This window comes from Ictidomys tridecemlineatus, chromosome 7, assembly GCF_052094955.1.
Source record: "Ictidomys tridecemlineatus isolate mIctTri1 chromosome 7, mIctTri1.hap1, whole genome shotgun sequence".
Classification (NCBI taxonomy): domain Eukaryota; kingdom Metazoa; phylum Chordata; class Mammalia; order Rodentia; family Sciuridae; genus Ictidomys; species Ictidomys tridecemlineatus.
In genome coordinates this window covers 149,292,632-149,318,548 of record NC_135483.1, presented here as the reverse complement: position 1 = coordinate 149,318,548, position 25,917 = coordinate 149,292,632, and the positions used below count along the sequence as shown (strand labels likewise).

General features: G+C 34.4%; 1 protein-coding gene across 6 annotated transcripts in view; it reads left to right on the top strand.

The window, feature by feature from the left end:
* Positions 1–25,917, top strand: part of Pde1a (phosphodiesterase 1A) — a 322,491-nt gene that overhangs the window by 250,348 nt on the left and 46,226 nt on the right. For all 6 annotated transcript variants that reach the window (XM_040294552.2, XM_040294555.2, XM_021725976.3 and 3 more), the window contains 5 exons: positions 3,390–3,456; positions 6,886–7,002; positions 7,871–8,011; positions 16,395–16,495; positions 24,961–25,086. In XM_040294552.2, coding sequence (XP_040150486.1) covers positions 3,390–3,456; positions 6,886–7,002; positions 7,871–8,011; positions 16,395–16,495; positions 24,961–25,086 — 552 coding nt within the window. The remainder of the gene's footprint in view (positions 1–3,389; positions 3,457–6,885; positions 7,003–7,870; positions 8,012–16,394; positions 16,496–24,960; positions 25,087–25,917) is intronic.

Genomic DNA, 25,917 nt, shown 5'->3' with positions numbered 1-25,917 from the left:
TTCCCTCTTCCTCTCTTGGGCTCTCCAAACAACTCATCTCACAGTGATGTTATAAAATAAAAATTATCTCTGTCACTCTTAAGGTAGAAATCTTTGGATGATTTCCTATTTCATTTGGTAATCGGGCCTCACTTAACCAGATACCTTTTTCTTTCTAGCTTCATCTATTGCTGCCCTCATCCTTGTCCGAATATCTCTACCAGCTTTGATTTCAATTCCAAGCACATTCCTAAACTCTTTCCTTCCTTGGAACCATTGTCAATCCTGCTAAAAATGATCCTCCCTGCTATCCTATGGGGCCCATTCTGCCTTTCCAGATTATTCTCTGATCCCTCTGAATTCTGGTCCTCCAGCAATACTCCAACCAGGAATTCACCTCATGGCACCTATTACTGTTTCTAATCATATATTGCTTCTTATTTTTTTGTCTTTCTTTATCACTTATATAAACCTCACAAAAGCAGCAAGAATGTTTCCCTTATTTTCCACTAAATAGTCCACTGTTTAACACAGTGTTTGGCATAAGATAGGGTGTTTTTTTTTAAGGTTTTGAATTATATTTTATAATTATAGTAAAAACTTCCAAAATCAATGCATCATATTTTCAATTGGACTCACCACCTGGAGGATCCCAGGAAATTCATTATTCTTTTTCAGAAACTTGTGATCCCAGGAAATTCATTATCCTTTTTCAGAAACTTGTGATATATCACCTATCTACCAAAGCACAAGGAAACCAGATTAAGGTTCTTCCCACGCTCATTCTGATTCCAGGAGAAATCATCTTAATTTCCATCTGATTTTCTATTTCTCATTTTCTATCATATAATTCTATTCCTGATTATAGAATTAGAAATGTATGATGAAGAGGAAGTTTGTCTCTTCAGAAGGACAATCTTTCTTTACGTTCCATGTGGTGATAAAGTACATTGATAAGTCTTTTTTATAGTTCATGTGGTGATGAAGTATATTGATACTCATTTCTCAACCTCCTCCCAGTCTGAGAAACTCACTGGCACCAGAGTTCCCAATGAGCCAGGGAGCTCTGAGTAATGTAAAGGTTGGAACCAGAGGGACTGGCAGCAGATTGATGAGAACAGCTATAGTAATAGTAATACAGGCTTTCTTGTGTGGAGTCTTTATTAGATTATGAAAGGCATTTATACCCTTTACCCCCCACAAAAATCCTTTTGCAAATAAATGGCATTAAATAGCATTCCAAAAGTCTTACCACCAGTCAGCAGCTAACTCCTGATTCAAAGCACATGTTCTCTTTGCGGGGATACTCCTTTCCCTGACATGATTTCACATCACTTAATGTCTTAAAATTTCTTATTCCTGATTGGGTTTTCTATTGAACTTTTCCCTGTTAACCACCTTTTCATTTCTCCAGCACCTGTTTTTCAGAAATACTGACTAGAAAAATAAATAGAAAAGACTGTTTCCCACAAAAACAAACAAAACAAACACCCATAACCAAGGTTCCTTATTAGCAGTAATTATTTTCTAGATCTTTTGTGGTGTGGTTTGTACCTTCCTTGCTCTGGAGGATTAGAATAATTATAGCTATCTCAATGGAGTAATTAATATAAATATTTTTATTTTTAAACTGCTTTTGAATCTTCCAATAGATATAATGGGTAAGACTAATTATTATACCCACATCCAAAATAGTTTACAGTTTTTTAAAATAAACGTAAAATTAAAACACAAAAACAAAATAACGAGGTACCTCGTCTGAAATAAAGTGAGAAGATATTTTTATAAGAAAACAATCTAGGCTAAAGAGACAATTAAACAAAAATATTTTCATTCTGAGTTTCCAAGAAGTCAAGATTTAAAAGAAAAAGATGATAAATTACTTGGATTTTTTCATCTTTTAAAAAAGATGATTTATATATAGAAACTGAGTAACATGTCTTCCAGATTTTTAATATAAAGTTCATTGATTAAAAAGGTTAGTATCTTCCACAGTGGTTTTACAAAAAAATGTATGATGTTTTCCTCAACAACTGTTTCTTAAATCCAGTGTATATGTCACTATATTTAATTGAATTATGGTGGTTGTTCAGGCATTTTTGGGGGAGTGGGGATTTGCAGAGAGCCATGTATCTTTCATGGTCCCAAATGAAAGTCAGTTGCTATTTTGACACATTAGGGTATCTTCTTATTTTGGTGCTGGTAATCGAACCCAGGACCTTGCACACATACATGCTAGGCAAATGCTCTGCCACTGAGCTATATACTTCCAGCTCTGGTTTATGTCATTTTGGTTGCTTATCAGAAAAGGAAAACTCAAACCAATTACTGGTTAATAAAAACATTCTTGTTATTGATAATATTATGGAAATAGAAAGAATTGGGTTGTCTTTCTGAATCATCTTTCTTTAATATTGGATAAAAATTTGAACAAACTTAAGTAATTTTTGTCAATATAATCTCCTCCAGTGTATCCTTAACAACAACGACAAAAAAATAATCCTTGTGTAAATTTTGATGATGAGACCAGGACAAAGGACAGGTAGCTGATTATCAAAGAAAAGGAAATGGCTAGATAGCACTCCTCATCACCTGGTTGCTAACCATCTTGGGGGGAGAGAAAGGATCACATTTTCCAACATAAGTAACTGTCCCCTGGATGGCTCTCTTCCTGCCCTTTTGATCACCAGGTAGGCATAGGTCGGATGGGAGGAGGCAGCATGAGCAAAAAAGAAACCTAAAATCTATAAAAGGGGCAGGACACCCCCACTCCCTTGGGCACCAGCTCTGGATCCCTTTCTCTCCAGACAAGTTCCCACCCCCACTCATCTATCCTTTAGAAACAACTTGTTTTCTTGCTGCAGTGTTTCTTGGGTATTTAATCGTCAACACCAGGGGATCCGGGACCCAATCCTAATTTCAAGACTAGTTTCAATGATAGATATTTCCCCCCTTGCAATTTCTATATTGTAAGAAAATAAAAGCAAGAATATATAAAGGAAATATTTTCATGACATTCAGCTTCCATTCTAAAAATTTTGGAATATAAATGCACATAAAATAAGAACCTGTGCTGTTGTGAATGTGGCAGTATGTTAGAAAGCGTAGCTGCACATGCAAACAGTTCATCTTTTAATTACATGAAATTCAAGGGAAGCTATCTTTACATGAAAACTAAAATCACATGAACTTTTACAGAGTAGTTGTGAGTAGACAAAATGCTGTTGAGTTCTATTATACTGTAGACAGATAAATGGTGCCTGTAGTTAACACTGTTGCCACAAAGGGAATATGCAACTAATGATAAAAGGTAAGCAAATTAGGAGTAATCATTTCCATTATATTTAAGGAAGAGATGAAAACTTGAAGCAAGTAAATTTTATACATACATTTATTTTTGTCTTTTTTAGGATGTACAGAAAATCCTATCATATGGTTGGTTTGGCATATCCAGCGGCTGTCATAGTAACATTAAAGGTGAAATAATTTCAATTATTTTCATTTATAAAATATTCATTTTAAAAAAGTCTTATTAAGAAAAGAAAAGTAACTTTGTCTTCTAAAAGTTAAATGGCTGAGAGAAAAAAGTTAAAATGGCTGAGAGAAAAAATGAGAGTAGGCCTTTGCTGCAGTCTGCATGTTGGAATGTAGAAATTATTTTAACCATTTACAAAAGGTAATGTGTTCCAGATCATGACTCCTTGGAGACTTACATGAGGAATGATTTGCATTAATGAACTGTATCAGTGCACATATATGCATGCGTATGTGCATATGTGTGTGGTTTTCTTTTCTTCATGTTTTATTTAATTGGATATTGAATTCCATTTTGAGATGGCACTAGTATTTGTCAGAATATACATATTTTTGTTACATATATATATATATGGAAGCCTTAAATACATTACCAAAAAAACCCCAAAAGATGTTTTAGTCAGCTGTGTTTAAAAGATACAGAAGAAAAGTATTTAAAATCTTGGGCCTGAGAAAATGCAAAGTATAAGAGAAAAATTGAGAAAACAAAAAAAAATTCTTTTTTCTTGTATCTGGCTTCTCCTGAGAATACCCTGTTCAGAGGTGTAATTGCGGTATTGTATGTGTTAGAAATAACTAGAGATGACACTCTGAAAGGAGAAGCTGGCGGCTCACTTGTCTGCGTTTCCTGTGTGTGGGCATGCGTGTGCACATTTGTCACAGATGTTATTTCTACAGAGACATTTTGTAGGATCCTCTACTGAATTCTTTATTTCTTTCTGTCTCTTCATTTGGTTGGAGAAAGTAACTTTGTCTTCTAAAACTACTCCATGGTACTGTTAACCAAGAATTTATAGCATAATGGCAGCCAGTAAGACCTTGGACTGCTTCATTTCTCACCTATATACTCCTTTCCTATTTTAAATTTGTATTGCTTATATTTGTATTTTAATTTCCTTGTAAGCATCCTCTTTGTGTTTTCTTCTCTGCTGCATGTTAGATTCAAATCTTATTAATTAAAAAGGTATTCACTTTCCTTGGATGTTTTAAAATAGAATTATGTTCCTGAAACTATAATACAAATATATAACTAAAATGCCACAGTAGAGTATACTAATTATTCCTGTGTTCTGAAGAGATCTTGCTTTCCTGTTATTTTTTCTACCATGTTCAAAGAAATTCCTTATTTTTATTTTATTTCTTTTTAAAAATCTTTGCCTAAAAACCAACTGAAAGTATGTTGGCAGGAGAAGGTATCAGTTTTTCTGAAATGGGAATTTCGTAAAGACATATGCACTAAGAGGTTGAGGGAAGAACTCTCACCAAGTAAAGAATATTTTAGTTAAATAATTTATTATCATAGAAACCTCCTTGTCTTGTTTGTTCTCAATGTGACAGTGCAGGAGGGAAGCATCTGCAATGGTTTACAAATGCAAATCATCATTGTTTATGAAACTCCTCAAGAAACAGAGCTAACTCTTTACGCAGCAGGAATCCCTGGTTGGAACTCTAATAGCTGCCTTGAAAGAGTCTGAGCTAACTCTTCCTTGTTAGCTTTGGAATTTGATAAAAGATTTCTTGGCCTCCTTTGAGCTTTACTGATGGTAAAAATCCTTCTAACAGAAACTTTAGAGATTTTTAATTTACAAAGAGATAAAGCAAGTGTTTGGGGATCAAACTAGAGCCAAATGGAAGATAAATAACAATGGCAGACAAGAAAACCAAAAGGTATTTCATGGGTGTTTGGTTCCAGGAGATTGAAAGTACCATTTGAGGCTGTTACTGTTATGTTTTCAAAGGAGACCTTTTTTAAAAAGACGGGTGAAATACTTCTTATCAGATTTTCAGTTTAGTTTAAGCATGTTACAGCACCTACAGTTGGCTTCCTAAAAGAATGTTAAAACGTTAAATCTATGAAATTCTAAAAAATGCCTACTCAAATGCAAAAATTAATGCATAGCTTAAAGGTTGCCCATTTTTTGTTCAGTACCAAATCAACTGCGTATGTGTATATAAACACTGTCCTTTGCTAACAGTTCCAGATCATCTTTTGAACTGAATTTTGTGCTTTAGTTTTTGTTTGTGTATTGGTTTTTAGAAAAATATGAGGTAGCTAAAGTGGTTGATTCTTCCCCCACCCCCCACTGTCACTGTATTTTTCCCAGTGCACCTGCTTCCCTACAAGCTTGCCTGTTTCCCTACAATTGCAAGAAATAACACCAATTACTATTCTCCTCCTCAATTAGAGGGCCCACTTCCTTTTCTTACCATCAGTCCCTGGAGAAAAGTATAACTGGGTCAGCTTAAGTCAGAAGGAGTAATAACGAGGTAGTGTACTGTCTACCTCCTGTGGTATTTGTATCCTGCAAGAGGAGAGAAGGTATCAAAGCTTCCAGCCTAATTACTGTTACAGGGTGGAGTCCTTCCATGAAACTGAGGCAGTGCAAATTACCCTCTTTAAGCCCCATTTCTTGTGATCAAGTCAAAAAGATTTCAGACATATTGCTCGGAGTAACCGGCATGAGTTTATTAGAAGGGCTGGAAAAGAGGAAGGGGACATTCTCATGGGAGAGAGTGGGTCCTCTCCCAGATAAGAGTAACTGTGTGCCTATCCTGCACTCTAGTTTTATTGGGGATCCCAGAGAAGTTTCCAGAGAGTCATGCCCAGGTTCACCTCTTGAAATTTGACTGACCACAGGATGTCATCAGACCTTTAAGTCCCCACCACTATAAAAACTCTAGGTCACTTTGGCCCATGTTGACCAGATTCTAATTGGATTCTTAAGCACAAAATCTTCCAGATTTTATGGCTATGAGGAATTATCTTTATCTCCCTGAATTCTAGGATCTGGTGTGTGAAAAGGCCACAAAAGTAAGGGTAACTTAAATTCTTCCTATCAACATTATTTATTATCTCAGGACTGCATTTCTTCTGTAGGTAACAGGTAGTTTGCTGAGGAATGTGACATATCTTGTCTTCTTAAGCCAGGCAGAGCTGTACATAAATTACTTCTTGGAAAAGAAAGCATGTGGGGTGAGCACAGTGGACCCATTTTATAGAATTATTTCCTTAACCATTCACATCTGTCTGTCCCCTATCATTACTAACTATAACGCTGAAATTCCAAGCAAAGCAGCAGGTGGGTAGGAAAGGGAAAAAATTGGGTCTATATTCCCTATATTCTTCAATTGACATCACCCATATCACTAGCAATTCTACTTCAGGACCGGAACCAATCTGGGAAGATGTTTTATGGCAGGCATTTTGGCCTCACATTTTGTGACCCTGTGATATCATACTCTGGTAAAATGCAGTTTGACATGCTGAATTGAAATATGACCTGCTGCCTAATCTCTCAAATAATTTCCCATGCAAAACCACAAAACTATATGATACTGTCACCTAACATATTTACTCTTATTTTTTTATAGGATGTCGATAAATGGTCTTTTGATGTCTTTGCCCTAAATGAAGCAAGCGGAGAGCATAGCCTGAAGTTTATGATCTATGAACTGTTTACCAGATACGATCTTCTCAACCGCTTCAAGGTCAGAAGTGTGGAAGGAAAGTGAAATACCTTTAGAATCAGCTATTTGAATAATCATGAAAATGTAGAACACTGATTAATTAATTCACTTTAGAATGTTTCTAGTTAACAGGTACAGATCTAAGGTTGAATTCACCACATGATGAAACCATTCTCTGGCTCACCAACATATCTATCTATCTATCTGGGGACCATGAGGCCAGGACTGCCTCTTTCCAACAAGATTCCTTGCTCCACTGACCACTCACAGAACACTCATATGTGGATTAGAAGTTACATCTTAAAGAACTAAGACCGATCTTCAGTGTTCCTAAAACATAGTAATCCTCTATTATTAGCTTTTCTTACACTGAAATAATGGGCCCTCTAATCCACTTCATTTGGAGCCATCTAAGCAACAGATTAGAGTTAGGACTTCTGAGCAGTCTGCTGCTGGTGTTAACTTTCCTGTAGAAGCATGGCATTGTTGGAGATAGAAAGTGCTGGGAAATTGTCTATTTTAATGCCTTTGTATTATAGATTGGAAAACTAGGCCTTACAGATTATAATTGAAAATATTTTCCCTTTTTAAAAACCAATTGTTTTCCTTGACTCAGGAAAATATAAAAATGTAAACATTATATAGTGTGGGTTAGACCATTTTTTCATCCATCTGCTTTAAGTACTTGGGGGTTACAATACTTCTCAGGATTGAAAACTAACATGTTAACTATGTGTGTGTGTGTTTTTTTTTTAATAATAATCCAGATTCAACTTAAAGAAATTACTGCCCACATCTGACTCACTGTGTTTATCCCAAACTCTGTGCTCAAGTTGATATAGTGCCACTCTTGAGGCTAAAATATAACCATATTTATCACTTTCCACAGATTCCTGTTTCTTGCCTAATTGCTTTTGCAGAAGCTTTAGAAGTTGGTTACAGCAAATACAAAAATCCTTATCACAATTTGGTACATGCAGCTGATGTCACTCAAACTGTGCATTACATAATGCTTCATACAGGTATCATGGTAAGAATGCTTTTATAATAATTTTGTTAGTTTGGAGACATTATTTTCCATGACTGAGAATTTCTCTTGTTTCTTTAATTCCATAGAAGTTTTATTAGGAGTAATAATCTTTTAGAATTTTGAGGTTGAGTTATTTTTCAAAAAATATTTTAACTCAATGAAAACAAGACATCTAGAGGAAAATAAAAATATAATGACTTTCCAAAATTTAGACTAGAGAACATTTTTGTGAGAACATCTTCAGAGTAAAAGAGAACTTTTCCCACATTGTCTCATTTTCTCAGAAACTAACATTTGGAGTTTTTTTTCTGTTACATTGCTAATCACAGTCAAATATACAGAAGGATTTGGGGAAATTATTCATGTAAATTTTTCCAAATGCCCTTTCTTCTTTGCATTTTGATGAATCAATGGGATAAGTGAAGAAATGATTCAGCAATGCAAAACCTAGGATATCAATGAGTGTAAGTCAGGAAGTCTGATACTGCTTAGAATTTCTGTAATGTCTTAGAGTTGAAGATGACTCCCAGAAAATGAAAAGTGAGAAATAGGACTTCTGAAGGTGCCAAATTGAGATGAATTCAACAGGATGTGGGTCATGTGAGTATAATGGGGATTTAGAGATGCTGCTTTTGCTAAAAACACTGACTCTTCATTTGAGCCTGCTGATGCCCAGTGGGTCACTAAAAGCAGGATAAAACTTGACATCTCTGCCTTTGTTATTACCTTAAATCTTGGTTCATATCCCTGCTTATTCTACACATAGGCATGTTAATTATTTAAGGAATACAATACAGGGTTTATTAGCCCTAAACTTACCTAATGTACCTTATGCTCCTTCAAGACTGAAGACATCAAAATAAGATAACTTGGATATTTTCAAGATTTTCAAGGACATTCAACTGCTTGGAGTGCTTCCTAGAAGTCTCTAGTCATTGCCCTAAATCTGTAGTCTCTTAGACTCTAGAAACAGCAAAACATCACAGATCACCCCACGATCAGATTGCCCCACTAAGTGGGATCAATTGCCCTATTATAGGAATTGAGGCTACCCCACTAAAGTAGGAACAATTATCTCATGGAAACCAGATTGCCCCTTAAAAGAATAAAGCCTTCTCCACAGCAACCGCACAGAACTAATCTTGAGATAATGATCAATCAGACCATGGCCTGAACAGGATGATATACTCTGTCAGTTTTACAAAGCCTCAGCCATACAAGCTCCCCCCACTCCCTAGCTTTGTTCCCCTTTCCTGTGAACTTCAAAGTTTCTTTCAGACCCTGGAACAGATATTTGATCATTGTATCTGTACTTCCCATTGTGGCATGCTGATTAGAATGTTTTTCCTGTCCTTTACCTTTATCATCTGATTGGCATATTAGGATGAGTGACTGAGCTTAGTCTCATATTGGTATTACCAGAGCTGGGGCCTTCCCCCAAGGACTTTGTTAACATGAGGACACCAATCAATGTCTTCTTGATTTCTCATGAGCCAATACAGGCTAAAATGGTACCATAAAATTCCCACAAATAAGTTATTTTACCAAATCCCATAATATGCATTACCTGTCTGTTTAGAAATCAGAAGCTAAACTATTTATATTATCAGCAACAATAATTGGTATTTGGTTCTATGAGACTTGGGCTTTTGGGGGCCCAGAGAACCTCAATAACCTCATCACTGTATCATAGACTATATCCTAATTTGATCTCAAGCAAATTCTCTGGGGCTTTAGCAGAGACTCCTAAAGAGCTTGAAAACTTATAACTTGTGCAGGATTCTCTAAGCTTTAGCATATGCAGAAAATTTACATCATTATGGCATTCCCCTGTCCCAAGAAACCAGCTATGATGTTTACTACACATAACAATCTATTTACTAGGATTCCTCTACAGTGTCTTATATGGTAATCAAAGAAATTGTTCCTCATTTTCTTTGCCTCTTAAATGGTGTAGATCCTTTAATGTCTTGGGCTGAGATCCCACTCCTGCCCCATGTTCCAATATATCTACTGCTAAAAACAAGCAAAAAACCACCAATAACAGAAAAACCACTCCAAATCATAATGATTTAAAAAATAATTTGTTATTGTCTCTTAAAGCTCTGTGGTTAAAAGATTTCCAACTAGGAGACTCTCACTGGGTGTCCTTCATGTGATTATGGCCAGCTAGCAACTGTGGCTAGAGACATCTGAAACCAACACTGGGCATGGCATCCAAGATGGCTCAGTTACAGGACGGGTAGTTTGTATGGCTATTGGCTGGGAGCTCAGCTGGGAATTAAAGGAATTTTTTGGAATTTTACCACAATTTCATTCAAATTTATATTCTGTAACAAATTTATCTTTTTAAAAGTAGTATATTTGAATTGCTTTATGTTTCTCTTTCTAGTGTGCATGCATGTGCATGCTAGAAATTCTTTTAAAACTTTTTGGCTTTGAAAAAGTTAACTGAAAACGACTCATTAAATGTCACTCGAAAATGTAAAATGAACTGATTGGATTTCCTCAGAACAAGATGGATTGAGAAAACAATGCCTACATCAGTAAATAAACTGTACACTTAATTATAAAGTGAAATTAGAAAATGCATGCCATTTAGGGCTGGGAGGTAACTAGAATTTCATCATCTTAAAATATGTTTCTTCCCAAGAACATTTTGTTTTGTTTTGCTTGCCACAAGTGTGAAGGGAGCTAAATGAAAGTCTAATTTTAAACTTTAGAATCTCTGGTCTGAAAGTGACATTGGAAAGACAGGAGGAAGAGATGTCATATTAATGGATAAATAGAGAAATTTAAGTCCACAATGTGACTTCACCCTCAGATTTACAAGGAAGACTTGCTGCAGGACATAATAAGCCATTCCATCTTCTCTGGAAGGCTGAGGAATCCGGCCCAGTCCTGGCATCACGCCAAGAGAGCTGCAGTCATTAGTATAGATCACATAGTCCCTTTCTGAGAAGGCCTCAGTTTATCAAACAGAAATGTAACTTCCCCTGCTTTAGCAGGATTAGCATAGAAACCTGTTCCTAATTTTATTCATCCTTTAGCAAAAAAGGATCAGTGGGCTTTTTACATGCCCATTAGTCTGCCCATTGCAGAAATAGTCTGCTGGTAGACCTTTAGTGTTTCCTGGGATCAGGAAAGTGCATTTAAACTACAAAGAATGATGAGAAATTTCACAATAGGTGGTGAAAGGGAAGGCAGAATGAATTCACAAATGTGTTGAGTATTTTGTCAAAACCAGGTTTCACTGCCAGCTTGACAGTTTTGGGAAAGTTATTCTAGTAAGCTTTTCTCTAGATGAAAAGATGGTAGGTAGTCAGTGAATATTAATTTTCTTACATGTGAATGTGTTCGTTATTTGAAATGACAAAGCATTTCAGAAATATTCTTTTAACTAAAACTCTTCAGTCATTTCTCACCACCTGGATTTGCTGAGGAGAAGACTGGGTCACTCTAGTGTTTTAGTTGATGTCCTACTATTTCAGGACAGCCCTATCAGTGTAGCTTATATGGAGCACTCCAGTAACAGCCTGACACTGTCAGTTGACTAATGCATATTGTCATCTGCAAGGTATTCCAAGGACTGAAGAATGGTGCCTGGAAAGGATTATGAGGAAGCCATTGTCTTCCTGGTTTGTTAAAAGGATAAGGACACCCTGGAGCCTAAGAGCTGACAGTATAGGGGAAGCTTGACATTAGTACAACCACTTTCCTCCTTTTCTCTCCTTTTGTCATATGAATAACTTGTAGCCCTGAGCCACAGTGACAGTGATGTGCAAAAACACAATCCATTTGCTAAAGAGCTAATGGTTTATGGAGTGCTGCCAAGCTACCTCTAGCTGTCTCTTTAAATATGAAATCATCCAAGGACCTTGGCCAGGGAACACTTGCATTTGAAGGCTCTTGGCACTTTGCTCTGATACTCAGAAGAAAGAGAGATGACTTGAAATCTATTTCTTTTAGAACGTGTATTCCATTGAGTATGCCCCAAGGCAGTCTCCCATACTTTGGAATGACTCAATTTTTCTCTAATCAGTCTACAGAAAATGTGGTGCTATGTCCCTACTCTGCAAAGTTTGTAGAAATTCTCTCCTTCTACGTGGCTTCCCATATAACAGTTTGGTAGAGTGGAAAGGGTGTGGGCTTGGGAGGCAGCCAGACAGATTTGAAAGCATGCTCTGCCACTTCCTAACCGGCTAGCTCTCTACTTGGTTCCCTTATCACTAAAAGGTAGTTTAAGATACTGATCACCATATAGGAAGAGTCACTACATCTTATTTGTAAAGCACTTAACCTAGAGTTAGAAACAAATAGCTATCAACACATACCCTTATATTATTATTTTAATATACTAGTTTGCTGGTAAATGACAATTAACTACCTTAGGCTAGTCAAAGGGATAGGAAAAAAGGTGTCTATCCCCATAACTTCAGGCCAAAAGAATTGCTATTTTTTCTTTTAAGACATAGTAGAAACTAGGAAATCAATGTGATCCTCTGACCTGAAATTCTCCCCACCCTGTATAAACACAGGGATACTGTTCTATCACACACACATACAAAGTAATTCAGATAGGAAAATTATAAGTCTTAAAGCCTAATTAGCTTTTGCCCATTAATGTATTGTTAAATTAGTTTAAAAAATCTGCTTTTGAAACCTCAAAAGCATGTGTTCAGTATGCTGCCTCCTTCAGGAGATTGACAGAAGGAGCTGAAACACTGGAGTCAATGTTAGTTTGAACTTCTGTTCTTTCCCTAAATGTCTACGTGAGCTTTGGCTGCATGGATATCGATCCAGTTTCTTAGGATTCAGTTTTGTGGAATGCAATGTAAGGATAAAAATATTTACCTAGCAAATGGTAAATAGAAGGTTTACAAGAATTAAATTATAACATCTTAAGTATCTGTTAAGTTGGTTCCCACCTTTTCTGTCATCATTACTTACACACCTAGTGACAGTCAGTTCCTCCTTGTGATATAATTTGAGGATATAGGATTAGTCTATCTGAGCATTTCTCCAGCAAAATGCAACCTTGACACTGTAATAGGACAATGTCTCTCTGGATTACTCAAGGCTCATCATTTTGATCCCTTGTTTCTGTCCACTAGGAACCAAAAGAACCTGGGTTTTATACGGACCACTGTTCTAGATGGGAAGAGTGGTATGATTCACGCTTTCTAGACTGTGAATTATTTACAAAAATCTATGAATCTAACCATCTATTTTTTGAGTTACAATGTCATCGGACATCAGCATAAAATAAATGAACAGCTAAGGAGTTAATAATCAGTCCAAAATTCTACTTTTACTGAAACCTAAAAGATGTGATTCTCAATTAAGTGTGAAAGTTCAATGTTTATCTTCTTCCAAATTATTTTACACTATAAACTTAATTATCAAGGTCACAGTATATCAGTAAATAAATGGATTCAGGGAGGATGTTCTATTTTTGGAAGGCAGCAATTAATTAGAAAAAAACAGGAAATACATTTATAATCAATTTTGACAGCTAGAAAGATAATAATTTTAAATACTTATGAGATAATCTATAATTAAATTCCATCTCTGATTATCTAATTTCTTTACTTTTGCAACTTCACATTCAATATTATCTTAGTGAATAGTGGATGTTGCTTTCTTTTAAACCACAGTTTAATCTATAAATTCATAAATGTAACTAGGAAGACATACTTTAAGAAAATAGGTATTTTTTTTCCAGGAAACAATTTTCTTTAATAAAACAATAGATTTTGGGGGTATAAAATCTGGTTTAATTCAATTTCTATTCATTTCATGGTGTTTAGTTCCACAGTCTCAATGGGAATATTGGAGGCTCAATCCCAGTTCAGCCTATAACACAGGCCATTAATAAGGTCACTTTCTTCCTCTTAATGACACAATTAAATGCATCTATAAACACAGAACAGTTAGTTATAAAAACTCCCTTTGGTTAAGAAAATCATTTCTGCTTCAGTCATCCAACTGTGAGGCATTTATACTTGAATTGCAATCAGTTAAGATATGTTAGCTGTTATTTTCTAGATTTAATGCCTTAAACAATTTACTTAAAGTAACAAGTTTTGTAAAATGTCATCTATTCTGTATTTTACTACATGGCAAGGCTCATGATAGGCACACTGCATACATTAACTCTAAACTTCCCTCAAAAACCTCACAGAAAAATGATCACTAATCCCATTTTAATGGGAACTGTAGCTGAGAGGGTAAATAACTTATTTTCCTGAGGATCAACAGAAATTTGAAACCAGAATTGTCTGAATGCATAGTCTTTTTCTGCTACTCTTGACTACCTTATTCTTATGCAAGACTAGTGACATTCTGTTTGACAAACTGATATTGAGTTCCTGTTATGTACCAAATGCCATGAGAGGTCCTGTGAAGGAAAAAAAAATAGATTAGTAAGACCATGCCTTTGCCAACTCTGAAAACAGTTGTCACTTGGTTCATTTTTGACTCATGACCTTCAACATCTGCCTCTTGCCTTTTATACAAAATCCAAATCCATCAGTTCTAATAGAGGAGGCCATCCATTTTTTTCATAATTTCTATCCTCTTTTCCACCTCACTTTTTAATTGATTCTTAAGCACAATTGTACCATCGGTAATTGTACTTTAATACAGGGCTCTAAAGTATCATTCTACATTTGTGCTTTCCATGTAAAATCCCCCTTCCCCCAACCCTGCACTTAACTACCAAATCTTCTTCCCAAATCCTCCATTCCTGCCATCAAGTATCATCTACTTGCAGCACTAATACAACTTTCTGTAACGGTGGAAATACTTTGTACCTATGGTGTTCTATTTGAAGGCAACCAACCGTCACATATGAGCAGTGAGCATGTGAAATGTGCCTACTACAACTAGGAGAATGAATTTAATTTTACTGTCTTTCATTTATTTTTAATTAAATTGTCACATGTGATTACCATGTTGGAAAGTAGAGTAAAAGTACTATGCAGAATGGGAATGAGGAATAAACTAATTGTTGCTAAATAAACTTTAATAGTACAGAAACTTTGTTTGGCTTTCCAGTCTGTAACAGAAAGATCAATCCTGGATTTTAAGTGAGAGCAATTTTATTTCCTTTATTGCTATTAAGTTTTATTACACAGTCATGTATGCGTTATGTATAGAAAATTTGGTAAATTCTTATAAACTCTTCTAAATCTTTAAATATACAAATGAAGTTCAGTTTCTCTCATGAGCAAAGTAAATATCTTCAGCTTTTAGATGGACCTTTTTATTATAATGGAGTCTTTTAAAATAAACTTTAATTATGTATAAACTATATGGTAAAAATCACTAGTCTGATGGTGGTCTCTGAGGGCTCTTTTATAAACATACTAATTCTAATCATGAGGGCTTTATTCTTTTGACCTAAATTAGCTCTCAAAATCCTTACCGCCTACTAACATCTCACTGGGGGTTAGAATTTCAACATATGATTTTGGGATCAGTACACAAACATTTAGGGCATAATGTAGAATTAAGAGAGAAATACAATATTTCTTTTATCCTGGTCTTTATACTTTCTTTCCTAACCAGATGTCCTTTAATCTTGTTAACTAGCTGCCTGGTTCCCTGAATATCACTTGAACTTTGTTATCTGCTGTTTAGATCTTGCTGAAGCAAAGCTTGCTAGTTGTTGGCTTCATGTGTAAGTCTAGAAACATTGCTTCATGCTCCTCTAGTTTTGACTGTATTCACACCTCCATTGTTCTTACGTGGCCAGTCCAGTTTAATTAGTGGCCATAACCTTGGGTAGCAATATTTGAAATATGGCATCTCAGATGCCAGATGGTGTCTACTCAGGATCCTGTTTGTGCTTGTCAGCTCTATGAAGACTTTTGTTATAGAAGATAATGCTAGTACATGCACCTTTGTGGGCATTTTCTCTAGTGGTAAACAACGAAAAATCTGTTCCTCATATTTTTGTTTTATTTGTTTATTTGTTTGTTTTTAGTTAATGATTCCCAACTGGAATTAAAGGTATATTTGAAAAAAAAATCACTAGTCTGTAATTGATTTCATAAATACCTAAACTGGTAAAGCTGTGAAATCAAAGTCCAGTCAGTCTTTTAAATCATAGAATACTATTTTTTTCCAGTTAGCAAAGACAATTATATTTTGAATTTTAAGGTTTGAACTTATAAGCCATGAAACAATCATTGATCTCATGAAGGGTTCATTATACATACACAGTAAATGGAGGAAAAATAGAAGAACAATTCATTTAAAAGAAATGTAATATAATTTTATATGATTCATGTACTGTATGCACTGATAATTTTTTTCACACAACGAAAAGATGGCTTCTTCTTTATAATTATGATGAAACTTTTCTTTAACTTACTAGCACTGGCTCACTGAACTGGAAATTTTAGCGATGGTTTTTGCTGCTGCCATTCATGATTACGAGCATACAGGGACCACAAACAACTTTCATATTCAGACAAGGTAAGTTTGATAAAGTATTAACTTTTATAAGTTAAATTTAAAATTCACTTTCTGCATATTATTGATTTTTAAAAGAATTTGTTAAAAATAAAGATTCTAAAAAGAATAGGTATAATGGAGTTTTACCAAAATTTCTTAAGCTATGGCCATTAAAATAAAACAACTACTATTGTTCAAGAATCTCATGTATGTTTTATGACATATTTAACAACTTAAAATATGTAAGAAAATTTCTCTCTTCCCAAAACTTATACTATAAACTGTTATACGTCTATTCACTGAGACAAAATCTGTGACATATTGTTTAAGGTATTGGTTTGGTGTAATTATGTACTTGAAAGTAGTAATTTGCACTTCTGAAAACATTCAGAGAAAAAAGAAATTCCTTTTCCAGGCCAGTGTTGAGTCTACATATAAAATAATTGAAAAATTAAATTATTTAATAATAGTTACAATTGATGTTATTTGAATCAAAATACTAGAGATGAGTATTGGTGTGCTAGAGTTGCCATGACAAAATATGACAGACTGGATGGTTTAAACAATGTGGATTTATTTCCTCACAGTTTTAGAGGCTGGGAGTCCAAGGACAAATGTCAACAGGTTTAGTTTCTTCTAAGTCCTATCTTTCAAAGGAAACAGAGGACTTGCAGACACCTACCTTCTTGCTGTGTCCTCATCTGATCTTTTTTTAATTAAAAGTATTCCTTGGTATCTCTTTCTTTTCTCATAAGGATATTAGTCATATTTTATTTTGTTAGCACCTTTATATTACCTACTCCTTTTAACTTGAATTACATCCTTGAAGGCTCAATCTCCAAATATAGTCCCATCCAGGTTTAGGACTTTAACATTCAAATGTAGAGGAAGACACAATTCAGTCTATAAGAAGAGATACCCTAAGCTCTTTTAAGTTAGGCACCTTAGTGCCTACATGTTAGAAAGTAGTCCAGGACCCATCAGGACCAATTCACTTTATATATGTGGTATTCTGATTCTTCCCAAATCTTCCACTAGTCAAAGATGCCTAACAAGGAAGTGTAAGCTAAGAAACTGGTAAGTCTCTAGAGCCATCATAGAACTATGTTCTCATCAAGGGAAAACTAAATAAGGTTACTTTTTGTTTATTTGTTTCATTTAATGACTTTATATCTTAGAGAAGTTATGGGTTTATAGAAAAATTCAGCAGAAAGCAGAGTTCCCATATACTCCCCTACAGCTTCCCCCTGTTATTAACATAGGGCATCAGTGTGGTACATTTGTCACAATTGATGAACTGATATTGATACATTAGTATTACCTAAAGTCCATAGTTTGATTGGGGTTCTGATTTCCTTTTTATAGATTCTATGAGTTTTGAAAAATATGTAACGCCATGTGGCTACCTTTGTAGTATCCTACTGGTTTCACTGCCCTAAAAGTCCCCTGTGCTTCAGTATTCATTCCTCCTTTGCTCACTTTTTGTCTCTGAAAGCCACTGATCTTTATAATGTTGTATTAGTTCTAGATAGTTTTCTGTACAATATCTCTTTTTCCAATGTGTCATGTAGTTGAGGTTTCTTTCATTTAACAATATATGTTGAAGGTTCCTTCGTGTTGTCTAATGGCTTCATGACCCATTGTTTTCATCATTGAGTAATATTCCATTGTATGGATGTATCACAGTTTATCTATTCATCTATTGAAATAAATCTTGGTTATTTCCAAATTCTGAACCTCAGAATAAAGCTGCTTTAAGCATATATGTGCAAGTTTTTATGTGGTTGGTTCATTTGGGGTTTTAACAGAAATATTTTTAGCAACTGATTTTCTGGATATGAAGTGTTATTGTTTTGATGTGGAGAATATATATAGAAATAGCTCATTAAGATATTAGACATTTTAGAATTTAAAAGTACCTAAGGTGATTGAGATTCATGTTTTAGATCACCTAGTCTAAGCCTCACAATATAAGAAGAAAAGTCAAAGATTTCTAGTGGTACAGTATCCTATCCAAATGCACCCAGTCAGGGGACAACAGTGCCAGGATATGAAGCTGAGAAGAGTGACACACTCTCAATCCAGTTACGGACACAATCTTCTCTCACAGCCAGAGAAAGATACATGGTAGATCTAATCTTTTATAGCCTGTAATGAGAGGTGTTTATAATTTCACGGCCTATGGATGGAGACAGAGAAAGGACTGAAATTCAAACAGGGAAGTGTTGGGGAAGGCATTCTGTCCCACTCCTGGAATAAAGAAAATCCAAATTCCCCAGAATGACATAGAATGAAAGGAAAAGGAAAACCTTGGAGTCTGGTTGTACAGTAGGAAAGTTACTGATCTACGTGTATTTGCAAAGTATAGAGTTAAGCATCAAAGAGAGAGAAGACTATATATATTGTTTTTGCTTATCCAAGTCTCTACATTCATGGAATCCTTAACAAGGAGAATTTCAAGTAAAGTAGATAGGTCATTACTGAGCTTAGCTCTATATAGGACAATGGTTTTTAGGGTCTGGAGAAAGGATCAAGTGATTGTTACCAATGAGTACTTCTTGTCTTCTGTTTTGAAAAGTGAAGGCAATGGACTGGCTTTTCGTACCCACAGTGCTAGGTCACCCCAACTGGATGAAAAGTCCTAATTATCTCCTGCTTTGGACTGTGGAGGAAAAGAAAGGGGAGGAAAAGGAGGATGGAGGAAGATGAAGACAAGGAGGGGCAAGAGGGGGAAGGGAGGAAGAAGAATCAATCTTCTCCAATTTTATATTAAGAAACTGCATAAAATGGGGAGAGCCTTATATTTTACTTATTTTTTAAATAAATTGTCTAACAGGGCCAATTATTTAATAGATTAATTCTATATGTACTTGAAATTTTCATAAGCAAAAAATGTTGTAATGAACAAAATGCAGCAATATGATGTGCTTTTTCACTATTGCTATTGCCTTCACACTTTGTCAAAGCATGTATAAGGTCATATGTCACTCTTAGCAATAATTCTATTATATTTTGTATTATTCATTTTGCTTGGATTTAGAATGTTTTCCTAATATTGAAGTTCATTTACCATATAAGACAAGATAACTGAAAAGTAATTTAAAGCATCAAGCCAGGTGAGATTTGAATTCAATACAGATGGTATAATGCATGAAATCCTTGAAAGTGTAAATAAATGGAAATAATTTCCTCTTCATGAACAGAAAATGTGGAGCTACATGTTACCATGGATACTGAATGTTGCTTATAGTCTTGTTCTTTTCTTAGCAGCTAAAGACCATATCAAATATTAAGACCATGTTGTATTCTCAGCATTCTTGTTGAATTTATGAGACAAAATCTTGCACACTTTTTACAATTAAATCTGGTTCAAAAAAAGTATCTTTCCTTATTTCTGAATGGGATAGACATGTGATGCTTTGAGCCATATTAAACCATAACCCTGACAAGGCTGGTATAGGTGCATTTGGGTCCATGAGACACAAATGAAATAATTGGAAAATCATTTTTTCCTATGATCTCAGGCAATACTCATGGTATTTTACTGGAAATGCCCATGGTATTTTACTCAGTCAAGATCTACTTAATGATCTCTTCAACCAGGTTACATATATGCTTTCCTAGTCACTTGCTCTTTATTGTTTTGATTATCCGTAAGGGATTTTTCAGCCTTAACTAAGATTACTAAAAGAAGTCTATGTTGAAGATATGTACTATAAGCTCAATATATATATGTGGCATCACCTTTATTATAGTGTTAGAAACAGAAAGAGAAATCATTCTATTGCCTGAGAGGACGCTTCTTTTATGTGGGATTAGTAATGAAGCTTTGTTTATATGGAAGACTGTTAGACACAGATCTTGAATAGATTGTTAGCAGCACATACTGAATTTATGTAGTTCTTTATTCTTTAAAAAATAAATATTATTGTGTATATATAAGATATACAGCAATATTTATGTAATACATATGGATAGTGAAATAGTCACTATTATGAAGTAACTTAACATACATATCACCTTGCATAGCAACCCACCTTTTTGTTTTATTTTGCTGGTAATTTTAGATATTTTTTGATTTTGTCTTTTTAGGACAGTGGCAGGGGAAAGGTTAGACTATAACTAGGACTCCACCCACCAAAAAAAGCCTGAAATGGTCTGTCTTGAGTAAGGCATTTTTCACTGGACAACAAGTGTTTCAAGCAGAAAGGAGAAGCATGCAAGGGACTGTGTGTTAGGGGAAATGGAAGCAAAGTTGCTATAGGGCTTAACTTGATTTTCTTCAAATATTTTTGCTGTCTATTTCCACTGTGTCAACTTAAATGAATGAGTTATCATTTTAAAATACTGAACATAGTGATTCTGTGTGCATTGCATACCTGTAGGTGATGTAGCAATCTAGGAGGGCAGAGGATGGAGAACCAAAGGCTACATTATATAGAACCGAGAATGCTTGGAATATTTTATGCTTTATGCTAGAACAACCAATTGATTAGTGTAACTTAAAGTAGTTTATTTGATGATCAAGTTACATGGAAATATAGGCAGGCAAAAAAATTAAAAACTTTCCTTGATGAATTCATCATTTTGAAAATAATATGTTTCTATTATGAATTGGTGGAGAAATATACACTTCAAGTTTTGATGAAAAATGATTTTTCTTCTTAATTCAAAGTAAAAGAATCCATAATATTCAGATTTAATCACAACATAGTAAGGGAGAAAAAACTAGATTCACAAATAGACCACATGATTTTCACACAGATCACCACTACCTACCCAAAGTACTTTTAGTTCAAAGAAATGAGGGTGATAATCATTCAGATACAAAGGACTTAACCACTCTCTGACTGAGAATGTGAGGTAATTTTTTTCTTGTGGCAGATTTAGATTATCTCATAGGTTATTGGATTACAAATTTAAAGGTAAAAGGTATAAATTTATTTAAACTATGGTAATTAAAAAGAAAATAAGAAACATGACCAAATGGGAATTAATCCAAGGTACTCAAGCCTGTCAATACTGAAAATTCAATTAATGTTTTCATTATATCAAGAACCAAAAAAGAAAAATCACATGATCACTTCAATAGATTCAGGAAAAGTATTTTTGACAAAATCCAACACTCATTTATTATTAAAACTCAGTAAACTAGGAATAGAGGGAAATTTCCTCAACTTGATAAAGAATATTTCCTAAAGTGGTTACCAAGGGATGAGTTGACCAGTTACGTAGATGTTGTTAAAGGATATAAAATTTAGTCAGAGAGGAGGAATATGCTCAAATGGTCTATTTTACATATTTACATATTTACTTAGTTATTGTGGTGCTAGAGATTGAACCCAGGGCCTGTGCATGCTAAGCAAGTGCTTTACCACGGAGCTACATCACCAGCCCCTCCAGAGATCTACTGTATAATGCATAACATTACATTTATAGTTCATAACAATATATTGTATTCTTGGAAATTTCTAAGAGAGTAGATTTAGATTTTAAATATTTTCACCACAAAATTATATTTAAGATAATGTAGAATGGTAATTAATTCAATTCACCCATTCCACAATGTATACTGACTTCAAAACATGATGTTCTAAATTATAAACATATACAATTTTTACTGGTCAACTTAAAATGTAAACAAATAAATTAGGAAAAAAGACTACCCATGAAAAACCTACAGCTAACATCATACTTAATGATAAGAAACTTGAAACTATCCTACTAAGATCAGCATCAAGACAGACTAGATCCTTTTCATCACTGACTTTTAACATCATCCTGTAAGTCCTGACAAAATCAATAAGACAAGAAAAGGGGAAAAGGGTATACTGATTGAAAAGAAAGAAATAACTATCTCTGTTTGCTGATGATATGATTAGCTATGTAGAAAATCTGAAAGAACCACAATCACAAAATGACAACAACAAAAAACAACCCTGAAATTAAAAGTGATTATAGTGGGGTTTCAAGACACAATGTTAATAGATCGTGATCCATTCTGAGTCAGTTGTTTACTTGTATGCCAGCAATGAACAAGTGGAATTTGAAATTGAAAATCATAATAGCATCTGTATTAGCATCCCCAAATTGAAGTAGTAGTTTTAAATCTCTCAGAGTACATAGAAGTTCTACAAAAAGAAAATTCTAAAACTCTGATGAAAAAAAAAAATAAATGGAGAGATAATCAATGTTCATGGATGGAGAGACTTAAAGATATGCTTTCTTCCCAACTTGATCTATAGATTCAATGCAATCCCAATTAAAATCTCAGGAATTTATTGTGTGGATATTTTCAAAGTGATACTGAAGTTTGTAAGGTAGAAGAAAAAGATTCCGAATATCCAACATAATAATAAAGGGGAACAAAGTTGGAGGATTGACACCACCTTATGTCAAGACTTTCTACAAAGCTGCAGTAATCAAGACAGTATGGTACTAGTGATAGAATAGACAAATAGACAAATGGATAAACAAATAGACAAATGGAATAGAATATAAAGCCCCAAAATGCACCCATGAAAATTTAATAAGGACAGTACAATGGAGCAGAGATAACCTTTGCAATGAATGGTGCTAGGGAAACTAGACATTTGTATGCAAATATACAGATTCAGATACAGATACATATGTAGACATAGACATAGACAAAGGCAGACATTGACAGTTATGGTCTAAATGTGTCCCGTAGATTCATGTGTTGGAAACTTAATCCTCAGTGCAACCATCTGGGGATGTGAAGCCTAATGGGAATATTAGGTCATAAGGTTTTTTATCTTTATGAAGATAAAAGACCTAAGGTTGCTGTCTGGGTTGTTTTGGTCTTCCACCATGTGATGCCTTCTACCATGTGATAATGCAGCAAGAACATATTCACCAGGTAACAACACCTTCATCTTGAACTTCTTGGCTGTGAAAAATAAATTTATTTTCTTTAATAATTACTCATTCTCAAGCATTCTCTTATTGTAGCACAAAATGTACTAAGATACAGACTTTCTACCCTTTACAAAGGTTAACTTAGAAAGGATCATAGTCCTAAATGTAAACATAGAACAATAAAATTCCTGCAAGATAACGTAGCAGCAAATCTAGATGAACTTGGATTTAGTAATGACTTTAAATACAACACCAAACGCACAATTCATGGGAGAACTGATAATGTTGGACTTGATTAAAAGTAAAAACTCATGGTCTGTCAGATACTGTTAAGAGAATAAAAAGACAAGCCAGAGGCTGGGAGAAAATATTTGCAAAAGATATATTTAATGAAGGACTATTATCCAAAATATACAAATATTTAAAGCTCAACAATAAGAATATAAATAACTTGATTAAAACATGAGCCAAAGATTTTATCAGACATCTTGGAAAAGATCAACAACAAATAAGCATTTAAAAGATGCTCCCTGTCATATATCTTCAAGAAATGCAAATTGAAACAACAATGAGATACCACTACATACCTGTTAGACTGAGGCAAATCCAAAACACTGAAAACACCAAATGCTGGTGAAGTGGCAGAACCACAGGAACTTTTACTCATTGCTGGTGGGACACAAAATGGTGCAGCCATTTTGGAAGACAGTTTGACAGTTTCTTACAAAACTGAACCTACACTTGCCAAATGATCCAGGAGTTAATACTCCTTGGAATTTATCTAAAAAGTTGAAAACTGAATTCCACACCAAACCCTGAACACAGATATTTATAGCAATTTTATTCAAATTGCCAAATTTGGACACAACCAAGTTTTCCCTCAGTAGGTGATTAGCTAAATAAATGTGGTATCTCAGGAAAATGAACAGGATTTGAAGCTTAAAAAAGAGCTTTCACCCTCTAAAAAGAAATGGAGGAAACATATATGCATATTAGTAGTGAAAGGAACTAATCTAAGCATACAATGTATTATATGATTCAAACTTTATAACATTTTGGAAAAGGCAAACCTACAGAGACAATAAAGAAATGAGTGTTTTCCAGGGGTTGGGAGCAGAGAAGGATGATAGGTGGAATACAGATGGGTTTTAGGGCAATGAAACAACTCTATATGATACTAAACTGGTAGATATGAGTCATCATACCTTTCTTTAAACCAAAAAAATTTAGGAAATTAGGAATGAATCACACACAAGATAAACTGTGATGATTCTGATGATGTGATGATGTGTCAGTGCAAGTTCCTCAATTGGGTGATATTGATAATGGTTATATATGTGTGAAGGCAGAAAATATGTGAGAAATCTTTGTAACTTCTGCAATTTTCCATGAACCTAAATCTGCTTTAAAAAATAAATATATAATTCATTTTTATATTTAATTTTAAAAAAATACAGTTTTTAAAAATGGAAACAATATTTCTATAATTTTATGAGTTCAATTATAAGACGTTTACTGGTGAGATGACTTGAAACTTGAGTATTTTTTATTAGACATCCATGAAGTATAAATAAATCCTTTCCTGGGCATTTTCTTTTTATCTTTAGGTCAGATGTTGCCATTTTATATAATGATCGGTCTGTCCTGGAGAATCACCATGTGAGTGCTGCTTATCGACTTATGCAAGAGGAGGAAATGAATATCTTGATAAACTTATCTAAAGATGACTGGAGGTGAGTTTCAAATGAAACCTAAAGGGAATTTAATTTCAGAAAAAGGATAAATTATGTGGTTTAAAGTGAAAAAAAAAACTCTAAAAATCAATGCCTTCCTCATATTACAAACTCAGTTACTGTTGACTGGATGATTCTGAGAAGGATTTGTACCTGGAGGACTTTGTTCAGGAGTCAGGCTCTGTTTGATGGATCTGAAATATTTCCAGATCAATTATTTATTCATACACACATGTAAGACTACACATCACACAATAAATACTTTAAGATGCATAATTGTGCACTTCAATGGAGCTCTGCTCAATTTGTGCTAATAGCTTGTCTTACATAAATTAAATATGTTGGCATCATATTCATTCTTTCTATATACATGATATAGTGACACTAGATTCCACACAGAGAAAAATAATAAATCCAACCCTACTACTCCACATAAACTTTCTATCTTTTTATCCTTTGGTTGTTACCTTCCCTTTGCTTGATTTTGGATTGTCAGAGTTAGCCAATGAATTTTTAAAAGTTAAACAGAAATTTCAGATCAACATAAAATCTTTTTAATGTATGTTCCTCATTTTATATTATGTTTATATATTTTTAAAAGCCCATGTTTATCCCATAATAAAGATCTTATTAAAAGATAATAGATGGATGGCAGAAGGCTCCCACTCAAATGTAAGTATCAAAGGATTTTGGTTTTTATTTTTGCTCTTACAACAAATTAAAGAAAAATGTAAAGAAAAAAAAGGTGTCATGCCTGCCATTAAGAATGGACTTTAAGCAAAAGCAAATCGGAAAAATTAAATTTAGGGTTTCAAATGAGCCCTAGTCTCC